Source organism: Eleutherodactylus coqui, chromosome 6 (assembly GCF_035609145.1).
Source record: "Eleutherodactylus coqui strain aEleCoq1 chromosome 6, aEleCoq1.hap1, whole genome shotgun sequence".
Lineage (NCBI taxonomy): Eukaryota > Metazoa > Chordata > Amphibia > Anura > Eleutherodactylidae > Eleutherodactylus > Eleutherodactylus coqui.
In genome coordinates this window covers 218,132,179-218,145,377 of record NC_089842.1, presented here as the reverse complement: position 1 = coordinate 218,145,377, position 13,199 = coordinate 218,132,179, and the positions used below count along the sequence as shown (strand labels likewise).

General features: G+C 47.8%; 1 protein-coding gene across 1 annotated transcript in view; it reads right to left on the bottom strand.

Moving 5' to 3' along the window:
• LOC136633216 (NACHT, LRR and PYD domains-containing protein 12-like) overlaps positions 1-13,199 on the bottom strand; it is a 120,958-nt gene that overhangs the window by 93,845 nt on the left and 13,914 nt on the right. The window contains exons 2-3 of the mRNA XM_066608763.1: positions 5,765-5,934; positions 1,973-2,144 (exon numbers count right to left, since the gene is read on the bottom strand). Coding sequence (XP_066464860.1) covers positions 1,973-2,144; positions 5,765-5,934 — 342 coding nt within the window. The remainder of the gene's footprint in view (positions 1-1,972; positions 2,145-5,764; positions 5,935-13,199) is intronic.

Sequence of the window (13,199 nt, the reverse complement as noted above, 5' to 3'; positions counted from 1 at the left end):
TCGGCCTCCTACGCAGATGACATGCTGTTTTTCCCAAAACCGCAATCCCCGAAATTCTGCATGAGTTCAAGAACTTTGGTCAGATCTCCAATTTTAAGTTAAACCTCTCAAAATCTGAATTATTAAACATAAACATTAAACAAGATTCCAGGCTAGAAATCTCCAAAATGTTCCCATTCAAAAATACAAGTAAACAAATTACATATCTAGGGGCAAGAATATCTTGGAGTGCAGCAGATCTGTACAACCTAAATTATACACCCTTACTTGAGAGAATGGAGAAGGACCTCAACTCCTGGACCTCGCTGCCGATTTCTTGGTTCGGCAGAAAGAACCTAATTAAAATGATCTACCTACCCAGAATATTATACACACTGCAAACGCTTCCTATAGAGGTCCCACGGCCTTTCTTCACGAAACTTAAGAAACCTTGTAGCAAGGTTTATATGGCAGGGCAAGGGATACAGGGTCAAACACACAACACTCATTAAAACTAAAAAAAGTGGTGGAATCGGGCTCCCAGATTTTGAACTATATTGGACGGCATCACACCTGAATCGCATGGTGGACCTGTCCCACCAAACAAGCTCCAAACTGTGGGTGGAGCTGGAGTTCCTCTCACTAAACAATGATCAGAAATCGCTGCCTTGGCCCTTTCCATACAACAAAGTTAAACCGAAGCAAATTCGAAACCCTTACTCTAAACTAACTAACTAAACTAACTAAGCTTATGGCATGAATTAAACAAGAAACATAAACTAAAACCTCAGATCAGCGGCTACACCCCTCTGCCCGCAATAATACCCAACAAATTTAGAGCACTCAAACAAAAAATTATGAATGACCCCTACCTTAAAACGCTGCAATGTAGCGGCCTTATCAAGGACAAATCTGTACCCCAAGATATACAGTTCTTAGACCATCTGGGGAATGCTTCACTTAGATCCGAAGACCTACATATCATTAGAGATTCAGTGGTGCTGCATTCCCCAGATATTATAGATACAGATAAAAATTTACTATTCCATAAATAATTTTGGAGCCTCCAGCCCATCAAGAGTCCAATCTCTAAAATATATAGGACCTTAACACAAGACAAACATAAACCCTCTTATCTAGCTCGCTGGGAATCTGAACTAAATACGATCTCTACCACAGACGAGATAAATGATATCTTATCCAGGTCTCATTCGGTTTCTTCCTCTACAAGGTTCCAAGAATTTAATTATAAAATAGTATCCAGATGGTACAAAACCCCAGCCCTGCTAAACAAAATAGACCCTGATTACTCTCCGCTATGCTGGAGATGCTTGGACGGCATCGGATCATACTCCCACATATGGTTCACATGCCCACTTCTTAAACCCTTCTGGGTAGAAATTGAGAAGCTATTAAGCACTATCTTCAAATCCAACATTTCCCTCACCCCTGAGACCGTTCTTCTAAACCTAGATTTCCCAGGCCTCACAGCTGAATACAAACCCCTTCTCCCATTCTTCATAAATGCGGCTAAGATCCTAATCCCAAGGTATTGGAGAGACAGTACCATCCCCTCCATATCGGAATGGTACAAAGAAGTGAATACGATCTGTTCCTTTGAGAGAATCAAGGCCAAACGAGTTGGGGACCCAACGAGACACGATAACCTTTGGAATATTTGGCTCTCCTTTATTCATAGACCATCTCCACAACCCACCGCTACCCCTTAACAGACGAGGTCTCTCTTTAACCACGCATTAACTCGCTATACACTATCGCCGAAGCCCCACCTGGCTTCCACCTGTCATAGGCCACTTATCGCTGTACCCTCATCAGAGCTGTCACTGTTCCATGTCTGTTATGTATATTGATTGACTATTTTATTTGTGATCATCCAAATCATCCACCGCCCCCCCACACACACACACACACACACACTTCTTCATACCAGTCAAAAATAAAGAATATATAAAAAAAAAAGAGAAATGCTTACCTCTGTGACGGAGCTCCTCCACTACAGCAGCCAGGCCGGGGGAATAAAAACACCTCTTCAAAACATAAAGACTGACCCACAGCGCTATCACAGCTTCTCTTCCTCCGTGGAAAATGTCTTGTAGTAAAGTCTGGGCCAAGGTTCTTCTATCATGTTCTAGACTCTGGTATTTCTAGAACACAAGAAGGATCAGACATGAAAGGCATAATACAGGAATAAATAGTACAAAGGGTTAATACACCTTAACATGGGTAATTAGTAATATATCAGTACTCCCCACAATGAGACAGTCCAGAGAAAGGTAAATAGTTGGGTATAAAATTCTTCCTGAATCTACAAACGATCAGATTATTTCCCAGGATGTAATCACCTCTTTACATACAATATATCTAGAAAGTCTTCACACCCTCTCAGCTTCTTACATGTTGTTATGGGGTAGTCTTTATGCCCATCATTCTGCACTCAGTACCCCATAATGACAAAGTGACAACAGAATCGTAGAAATCTTTGTACTGTTTCTCAGACGAAAAACTCCATTTAGCACCGACATAAGTATTTACACCCAATACTTAGGTGAAGCCCTTTTGGCAGCGATTTCAGCCTCCAGTCTTTTTGGACATGATGCCACAAGGTGTTTACACCTGGATTTCAGGTTGGATGGGACCGTCTGCGGACAGACATTTTCGAATCTCTCCAGAGATGTCCCATTGGTTTCAGGACTCTGGCTGAACCACTCAAGGACATTCACAGACTGTCCCTAAGCCACCCAAGTGTTGTCTTGGTTTTTGTGCTTAGGGTCATTGTCTTGTTAAAAAGTGATCCTTAGGCCCAGTCCGAGGTCCTTTATGCTCTGGATCAGGTTTTCATTATCTCTGTACTTTGCTCCATTCAGCTTGTCGTCCACCAGGACCGGTCTCCCTATCCCGCAGTATGATGCTGCCACCATCAGGCTTCACCATGGGGATGATATTGGGCAGGTGATAAGTAGTGCCTGGTTTCAAATAGAGCACTTAGAGGCCAAAAGTTCCATCTTGATGTCATCAAAGAAAACCTTGCTTCTTGCAGTGTGAGGGACCTTTAGGGTCATTATTGTAATCTCTAGGAGAACTTTCTGCATAGGTTTCTTTCTGACCACTGCTATAAAGCCCAGATTGGTGGAAACTACATGATGGTTGACCTTCTGGAAGTTTCTCTCATCTGCACATAGAATCTTTGGAGCTCAACCAGAGTGACCACTGGGTTCTTGATCACCTCTCCTACCAAAGCCCTTCCCTCCCTTAGATTGGGGGTCGGCAGCTCTAGAAAGAATCCTGGTTGTTGTTCTTCTATGTAAGGGTGACTACCCACTAGCGTTTTTTGTTCTGCTACGAATTTGCTCCTATTTTTTCTTCCAATTGTCAATGGAACTTCCTAATGTTAAAACCGCGACGCATCGCGACTCAACGCAACTTTGCGTTTTTAATATTAGAAAGTCCCATTGACAATTGGAAAAAAAATAGGAGCAAATTCTCAGCATAAAAAAAAGGCTAGTGGGTAGTCACCCTAAGTATTATGGATGCTGCTGAGCTCTTGGAAACTTTTAGCGGAGCAAAAATGTTTTTGTTGCCTTCTACAGTTCTGCGCCTCCACACAAGCCTGTAAATATATGGAATTAGCAGGTACCATTGTGTGTTGTTTATTCTTCCTCCTCTTTTTTGCAGGTATTCTTCATATATAGTAGGTAGATAGGAGGTTAACACTTTGTGTGTTGGTCTAATTAGGAATACATGATTGGATATCTATTTTATAAATCCCCCATATATATGCTTGTATATACATCCTAACTGTATGGCAGCTGACTTTTTACAAGCTGCTATCTAGTCTATAGGCAGTTTTTTATGTGATTGACCGTTCATGATTCTTTAAGATATATGTCAGCTATTCATGTTGCTGACTGACGATAGTGACAACTTGGATATCTAAGTTGCAGTAGTATATGATAAGTGAAGTCATCTGTATTAATTACTGTGATACGCTGTCCTTAATGTGCCATAGTCGTATTGACTATACCTCTTTGGTGGGTTGCTATAGTACCGCGTATAGCGTCCTACGGATGCTTAGTATAGTGGGGTAGCGCCTGCGCAGTTGATGTGAGTGAGGTCACTGGCAGATGTTCCCACTCTCGCAAGTCCTTCTGTGGTTTGCGCTTGCGCATCAGGAACCTTCGGCCACTATGATTGTGTCAGGGGATATACCCAGTACCATTGGTTACAACTTGTGCATGCGCAGTGCATACATCAACATCCCGGATGCCATCTGATGATGCTTGTTACTTTGGAGCTCCTACACCTGCCGTGAGACACACACAGCCAATGAAGGTAAAGGAGAAGTGGGTGTGTACGTTAATGATTCGGTGTTGGGTATTTTGTTTGTGTATATATATGTATGGTTGGCACTATGTCTGTATGCTTGACAACGACCATGTTTGGTTTGAAACGTTGCAATATATTTTACTGATGGAGAACATAAAGTTACTACTTTTATTTCAATGAAGATCTGATTGAGTTTCTGAGTGCTGCTCCTCACCTATGTTTTATTGCACTATTGAAGGTTTGTGAGGCAAAGCCTTTTTGGAGCGCGCACCAAGATACATAGCTTCCTCACTATTGGTTCTTTAGTTGTGCTGCTGACAACCTTCATTCTCGCTATAGGGGGGTATTTTATGTCCAATCAACTGAATTTACCAGAGGTGACTCAAATCAAGATGTTGAAATATCTTAGGGATGACCGAGACAAATGGGAGACCCCAGAGCTAAATGTCAAATGACATACCAAAGGGTGTGTATACTTGCAAATGCATAATATCTATGCAGGGAAGGTTCTAAATACTCCACATAGACTAGGTTATAAGCTTTTGAAGTGCTGTTCATTGAGGGCTCGCTCAGACAAGCGTGTTTTAGGTCTGTGTAAAAAGAATGCTTATAAAAGAACCTAGAGCATAGGTGCGTTTTGAGTAGTAGTTTCCAGTGGCTCCTATGGGAGTTCAATGAATGGCTGAGCACTGTCTCTGATTGGTCACAGCACTTAGCCAATTAGAGGCAGCGCTTCCAGGAGGCAGTGATTTTTAAATCCCCGGCCAGAAGAAAATGCTTTAGAATAGTGAAGGGGAGCCAGGGAAAATAAGGCGACAGAGCTGGACAGCGCCAAAGAGGTGGTTTATTATTTTTTAAAGCAGCTAGGGTTTATTTTCAGGAAAGAGCTTATATTTCAAACCCTTCCCCAAAAATCCATGCAGGGGTTGCCTTCATCCGATTGCTTTTAATGGGGCGGCAGCATCGCCGGCCCCATTGAAAGCAATAGGATAGCATTGGACTCCTCTGCCACAGCTGTGACAGCTGTAGCAGGGGATTCTTTCATCCCCGCTGCAGTGCCCTCACCACTGAACACTGTGACAGTGCTGTCACAGTGTTCAGTGATGAGGGGACCATCGTGGAGCAGCTGTGCTTCTCCAAGCACAGCTGCTCCAGTGAACGGGCAAAGTTTCATGTGCTGCGCATATGAAACTTTACCTGTTCACACATTTTTTTACAGCAGCGGGTTTTTTTTGCATATGCAAGAAAATGTGCTTTTATGCCCAAGCCCTAAGTTTAAGCTGCTGCCTTCTACTAAACTGGAAGTAAACATTTTACTTTGTGAAATAAGGCACAATTGTAACTTAGCCCCTTGGAGACAGCAGGATGTTCACCTGGACTAAACTGTTTCTATGACACATGGGACTCTTGTATACAACACCAGTGGTTCATCTCCACTCACCTCAATATCAGGGATATTTCGGGACCTTAGTTGATCCAAGAGAGAAATAGGACTCAAGTTTTCCACAATGTGGTGCAGATCATCTTGGAAATATTTATGTATCATCCTCACTGCATGGTCTTCATACTGACAAAGTTGCTGGTGAAACCGCTGGGTCTCATCATCATCATCTAGGAAATGAAGGAGACACAAGAATGATGTCTTCTAGAACCTGCAATGGACTGATGGCACCTGATGTATAATATTCCTGACCACTAATGGGAAATCACTGTGTAACTTAGCAGCACAATTAGGAGGAGATTACTAGAGATGAGCGAACGTACTCGTCCGAGCTTGATGCTCGGGCGAATATTAGCGTGTTCGGGATGCTCGTTACTCGTAACGAGTACCACGCGGTGTTCGGGTTACTTTCACTTTCATCTCTGAGACATTAGCGCGCTTTTCTGGCCAATTGAAAGACAGGGAAGGCATTACAACTTCCCCCTGTGACGTTCAAGCCCTATACCACCCCCCTGCTGTGAGTGGCTGGGGAGATCAGATGTCACCCGAGTATAAAAATCGGCCCCTCCCACGGCTCGCCTCAGATGCCTTGTGAGTTAGCTGAGGGAAAGTCCAGTTGTATTGGAGTTGCTGTAGGGAGAGTGTTTGTAGTGAGTGTAGGCTTCAAGAACCCCAACGGTCCTTCTTAGGGCCACATCTATCTGTGTGCAGGCTGCTGTTAGCAGTGGATATTTTTTTTTTTTCTCAAAATCGGCTGTGCAGAGCATTGCACCCTGCATTAGGGACAGAAGTGGTGGTTAGGCAGGGAGAGTGTTAGGAGTGAGTGTAGGCTTCAAGAACCCCAACAGTCCTTTCTAGGGCCACATTTAACCGTGTGGAGTACTGTGCAGGCTGCTGTTAGCTGTGTTGCATTTTTTTTTTTCCTCAAAATCGGCTGTGCAGAGCATTGCACCCTGCATTGATACTACAGGGACAGAATTGTGTAGGCAGGGCCAGAAGACATATATTATTGATTGAATATAGTCAGTGGGCCTTTTCTTTTAAAAAAAAGGGAAAAAAGTATATTTGGCCTGCCTCTGTCAGTCCTCAGGGCTCTGGGTACGTGTGTGCTGCGCGGAGAACGTAAAAAAATTAGACGCAGCCAGCTACGTTTTACAGCAGGCTTGCGCCACTTTCTTTCCTGCCTGTGAAATTCCTTGCTCTGCTCTAGTTAATAACTCTGCAACACTAAAGTTCTGTGACACATTTGCAGGGGCACAACACAGTTATTATTCATTGAATAGATGCAGTGGGCCTTTCCTTTTAAAAAAAAGGGAAAAAAGTATATTTGGCCTGCCTCTGACACTCCTCAGGGCTCTGGGTACGTGTGTGCTGCGCGGAGAACGTAAAAATAATCAGACGCAGCCAGCTACGGTTGACTGCAGGCTTGCGCCACTTTCTTTCCTGCCTGTGAAATTCCTTGCTCTGCTCTAGTTAATAACTCTGCAACACTAAAGTTCTGTGACACATTTGCAGGGGCACAACACAGTTATTATTCATTGAATAGATGCAGTGGGCCTTTCCTTTTAAAAAAAAAGGGAAAAAAGTATATTTGGCCTGCCTCTGACACTCCTCAGGGCTCTGGGTACGTGTGTGCTGCGCGGAGAACGTAAAAATAATCAGACGCAGCCAGCTACGGTTGACTGCAGGCTTGCGCCACTTTCTTTCCTGCCTGTGAAATTCCTTGCTCTGCTCTAGTTAATAACTCTGCAACACTAAAGTTCTGTGACACATTTGCAGGGGCACAACACAGTTATTATTCATTGAATAGACGCAGTGGGCCTTTCCTTTTAAAAAAAAGGGAAAAAAATATATTTGGCCTGCCTCTGACACTCCTCAGGGCTCTGGGTACGTGTGTGCTGTGCGGAGAACGTAAAAATAATCAGACGCAGCCAGCTACGGTTGACTGCAGGCTTGCGCCACTTTCTTTCCTGCCTGTGAAATTCCTTGCTCTGCTCTAGTTAATAACTCTGCAACACTAAAGTTCTGTGACAAATTTGCAGGGGCACAACACAGTTATTATTCATTGAATAGACGCAGTGGGCCTTTCCTTTTAAAAAAAAGGGAAAAAAGTATATTTGGCCTGCCTCTGACACTCCTCAGGGCTCTGGGTACGTGTGTGCTGCGCGGAGAACGTAAAAATAATCAGACGCAGCCAGCTACGGTTGACTGCAGGCTTGCGCCACTTTCTTTCCTGCCTGTGAAATTCCTTGCTCTGCTCTAGTTAATAACTCTGCAACACTAAAGTTCTGTGACACATTTGCAGGGGCACAACACAGTTATTATTCATCGAATAGACGCAGTGGGCCTTTCCTTTTAAAAAAAGTGAAAAAATTATATTTGGCCTGCCTCTGTCAGTCCTAAGGGCTCTGGGTACGTGTGTGCTGCGCGGAGAACGTAAAAATAATCAGACGCAGCCAGCTACGGTTGACTGCAGGCTTGCGCCACTTTCTTTCCTGCCTGTGAAATTCCTTGCTCTGCTCTAGTTAATAACTCTGCAACACTAAAGTTCTGTGACACATTTGCAGGGGCACAACACAGTTATTAAACTTATTATTCATTGAATAGACGCAGTGGGCCTTTCCTTTTAAAAAAAAGGGAAAAAAGTATATTTGGCCTGCAGGCTTGCGCCAATTTCTTTCCTGCCTGGGAAATCAAATCACTGGTAATACAGCATGCTGAGGGGTAGGGGTAGGCCTAGAGGACGTGGACGCGGCCGAGGACGCGGAGGCCCAAGTCAGGGTGTGGGCACAGGCCAAGCTCCTGATCCAGGTGTATCGCAGCCGACTGCTGCGCGATTAGGAGAGAGGCACGTTTCTGGCGTCCCGACATTCATCGCACAATTCATGGGTCCACGCGGGAGACCTTTATTAGAAAATGAGCAGTGTGAGCAGGTCCTGTCGTGGATGGCAGAAAGTGCTTCGAGCAACCTATCGTCCACCCACAGTTCTGCGCCGTCCACTGCTGCAAATCCGAATCCTCTGTCTGCTGCTCCTCCTTCCTCCCAGCCTCCTCACTCCACTCCAATGACACATGCTCAGCAGCGGGAAGACTCCCAGGAACTGTTCTCGGGCCCCTGCTCAGATTGGGCAGCAGTGGTTCCTCTCCCACCAGAGGAGTTTATCGTCACTGATGCCCAACCATTGGAAAGTTCCCGGGGTCCGGGGGATGAGGCTGGGGACTTCCGCCAACTGTCTCAAGACCTTTCTGTGGGTGAGGAGGACGATGACGATGAGACACAGTTGTCTTGCAGTCAGGTAGTAGTGAGGGCAGTAAGTCCGAGGGAGCAGCGCACAGAGGATTCGAAGAAAGAGCAGCAGGACGATGAGGTGACTGACCCCACCTGGTTTGCAACGCCTACTTAGGACAGGTCTTCAGAGGGGGAGGCAAGGGCAGCAGCAGGGCAGGTTGCAAGAGGCAGTGCGGTGGCCAGGGGTAGAGGCAGGGCCAGACCGAATAATCCACCAACTGTTTCCCAAAGCGCACCCTCGCGCCATGCCACCCTGCAGAGGCCAAGGTGCTCTAAGGTCTGGCAGTTTTTCACTGAGAGTGCAGACGCCTGACGACCGACGAACACTGGTGTGCAACCTTTGTCGCGCCAAGATCAGCCGGGGAGCCACCACCAACAGCCTCACCACCACCAGCATGCGCAGACATATGATGGCCAAGCACCCCACAAGGTGGGACGAAGGCCGTTCACCGCCTCCGGTTTGCACCGCTGCCTCTCCCCCTGTGCCCCAACCTGCCACTGAGAAACAACCCCCCTCTCAGGACACAGGCACTACCGTCTCATGGCCTGCACCCACACCCTCACCTCCGCTGTCCTCGGCCCCATCCACCAGTGTCTGTCAGCGCACCGTCCAGCCGTCGCTAGCGCAACTGTTGGAGCGCAAGCGCAAGTACGCCGCCACGCACCCGCACGCTCAAGCGTTAACCGTCCACATAGCCAAATTTATCAGCCTTGAGATGCTGCCGTATAGGGTTGTGGAAACGGAGTCCTTCAAAAGTATGATGGAGGCGGCGGCCCCGCGCTACTCAGTTCCCAGTCGCCACTACTTTTCCCGATGTGCCGTCCCAGCCCTGCACGACCACGTCTCCCGCAACATTGTACGCGCCCTCACCAACGCGGTTACTGCCAAGGTCCACTTAACAACGGACACGTGGACAAGCACAGGCGGCTAGGGCCACTACATCTCCCTGACGGCACATTGGGTGAATTTAGTGGAGGCTGGGACAGAGTCAGAGCCTAGGATCGCTCACGTCCTACCCACCCCCAGAATTGCGGGCCCCAGCTCGGTGCTGGTATCTGCGGCGGTGTATGCTTCCTCCACTAAAGCACCCTCCTCCTCCTCCTCCTCCGCAACCTCTGTCTCGCAATCAAGATGTGTCAGCAGCAGCAGCACGTCGCCAGCAGTCGGTGTCGCGCGGCGTGGCAGCACAGCGGTGGGCAAGCGTCAGCAGGCCGTGCTGAAACTACTCAGCTTAGGAGATAGGAGGCACATGGCCCACGAACTGCTGCAGGGTCTGACAGAGAAGACCAACCGCTGGCTTGCGCCGCTGAGCCTCCAACCGGGCATGGTCGTGTGTGACAACGGCCGTAACCTGGTGGCGGCTCTGCAGCTCGGCAGCCTCACGCACGTGCCATGCCTGGCCCACGTCTTTGATTTGGTGGTTCAGCGCTTTCTGAAAAGCTACCCACGCTTGTCAGACCTGCTCGTAAAGGTGCGCCGGCTCTGCACACATTTCCGCAAGTCCCACACGGACGCTGCCACCCTGCGCACCATGCAACATTGCTTTAATCTGCCAGTGCACCGACTGCTGTGCGACGTGCCCACACGGTGGAACTCTACGCTCCACATGTTGGCCAGGCTCTATGAGCAGCGTAGAGCTATAGTGGAATACCAACTCCAACATGGGCGGCGCAGTGGGAGTCAGCCTCCTCAATTATTTTCTGAAGAGTGGGCCTGGTTGGCAGACATCTGCCAGGTCCTTGGAAACTTTGAGCAGTCTACCCAGGTGGTGAGCGGCGATGCTGCAATCATTAGCGTCACCATTCCTCTGCTATGCATCTTGAGAAGTTCCCTGCAAAGCATAAAGGCAGATGCTTTGCGCTCGGAAACGGAGGCAGGGGAAGACAGTATGTCGCTGGATAGTCAGAGCACCCTCCTGTCTATATCTCAGCGCATTCAGGAGGAGGAGGAGGAGCATGAGGAGGATGAGGAGGAGGGGGAAGAGACAGCTTGGCCCACTGCTGACGGTGCCCCTGCTGCTTGCCTGTCATCCTTTCAGCGTGTATGGCCTGAGGAGGAGGAGGAGGAGGATCCTGAAAGTGATCTTCCTAGTGAAGACAGCCATGTGTTGCGTACAGGTACCCTGGCACACATGGCTGACTTTATGTTAGGATGCCTTTCTCGTGACCCTCGCGTTACACGCATTCTGGCCACTACGGATTACTGGGTGTACACACTGCTCGACCCACGCTATAAGGAGAACCTTCCCACTCTCATTCCCGAAGAGGAAAGGGGTTCGAGAGTGTTGCTATACCACAGGACCCTGGCGGACAAGCTGATGGTAAAATTCCCATCCGACAGCGCTAGTGGCAGAAGGCGCAGTTCCGAGGGCCAGGTAGCAGGGGAGGTGCGGAGATTGAGCAGCATGTACAGCCCAGGCAGTCCAACAGTCTTTAAGGGCCTGGACAGCTTTATGGCTCCCCACCAAGACTGTGTCACCGCTCCCCAGTCAAGGCTGAGTCGGCGGGAGCACTGTAAAAGGATGGTGAGGGAGTACATAGCCGATCGCACGACCGTCCTCCGTGACGCCTCTGCCACCTACAACTACTGGGTGTCGAAGCTGGACATGTGGCCTGAACTAGCGCTGTATGCCCTGGAGGTGCTTGCTTGTCCTGCGGCTAGCGTATTGTCGGAGAGGGTGTTTAGTGCGGCTGGGGGAATCATCACAGATAAACGTACCCGCCTGTCAACCGACAGTGCCGACAGGCTAACACTCATCAAGATGAACAAAGCCTGGATTTCCCCAGACTTCTCTTCTCCACCAGCGGACAGCAGCGATACCTAAGCAATACGTAGGCTGCACCTGCGGATGGAAGCATCGTTCTCTCTCACCATCCAAAACGGGGACATTTCTGCTTCATCAATCTGTGTATAATATTCCTCCTCCTCCTCCTGCTCCTCCTCCTGAAACCTCACGTAATCACGCTGAACGGGCAATTTTTCTTAGGGCCACAAGGCTCTTAAAAGCGTTGGAACTTTAACTTGAAACAATTTTTCGTTAAACTGGGCTGCCTCCAGGCCTAGTTACCACTTAAGCCACATTAACCAAAGCGATTAATGGGTTTCACCTGCCATCTTGGTTGGGCATGGCCAATTTTTACTGAGGTACATTAGTACTGTTGGTACACCAATTTTTTTGGGCCCTCACCTACAGTGTAATCATAGCAATTTCTATGTTCTTCGCCTGCACTCATGGTACAGAAAGGTGTGTGGGGTTGGCCTACACTTTAGCTACATAAATGTAACTTGGGCCTTGGCTATACTGCAGCTACTGAAATGGAACTAAGACTGCGCTCCCACTATACTGCTGCTTCGGAATTGTTCCTGGGGCCTGTGTAGGCTGCTACTATTACTTAAATGGAACTTAGACTATGCTCCTCCTATACTGCTGCTTCGGAATTGTTACTGGGGCCTGTCTTGAGTGCTACTATTACTGAAATGGAACGAAGACTGCGCTCCCACTATACTGCTGCTTCGGAATTGTTACTGGTGACTGTCTTGAGTGCTACTATTACTGAAATGGAACGAAGACTGCGCTCCCACTATACTGCTGCTTCGGAATTGTTATTGGGGCCTGTCTTGAGTGCTACTATTACTGAAATGGAACTAATACTGTGCTCCCCCTATAATGCTGCTAGTGATATGTTAGTGGGGCCTGTCCTAATGCTACAGCTGAAATGTTACGAATTATGGGCTCTGCCTATACCGCTGCTAATGGTATGTCTCTGGGGTGTGGAAACAGAGGCTTCCCAAAGACATGATGGCGGCGAGGCCATTTCCCACCAACGCGGTTACTGTTAAGGTGCATATAACCACGGACACGTGGAGAGGACACATAGTGCCTCAAAAACATCCCCCTCCTCCTCCAACAATGAAAAGATTCTTGGCAAATGCCTTTGCATTGGTTCGTCTGGTGGCAGTCCAAGAATTTCACCTTTACCGACACAACAAGAGAGCCCCCCCACCATCCCCCCGCCATGGCCCACTTAATCCTGGCCACATTCCGAAAACCAACAAAATAAAACCGCGCTACTAGGTCCGCAGTCACCACCACATTACCACCAACGCGGTTACTGTTAAGGTGCATATAACCACGGACACGTGGA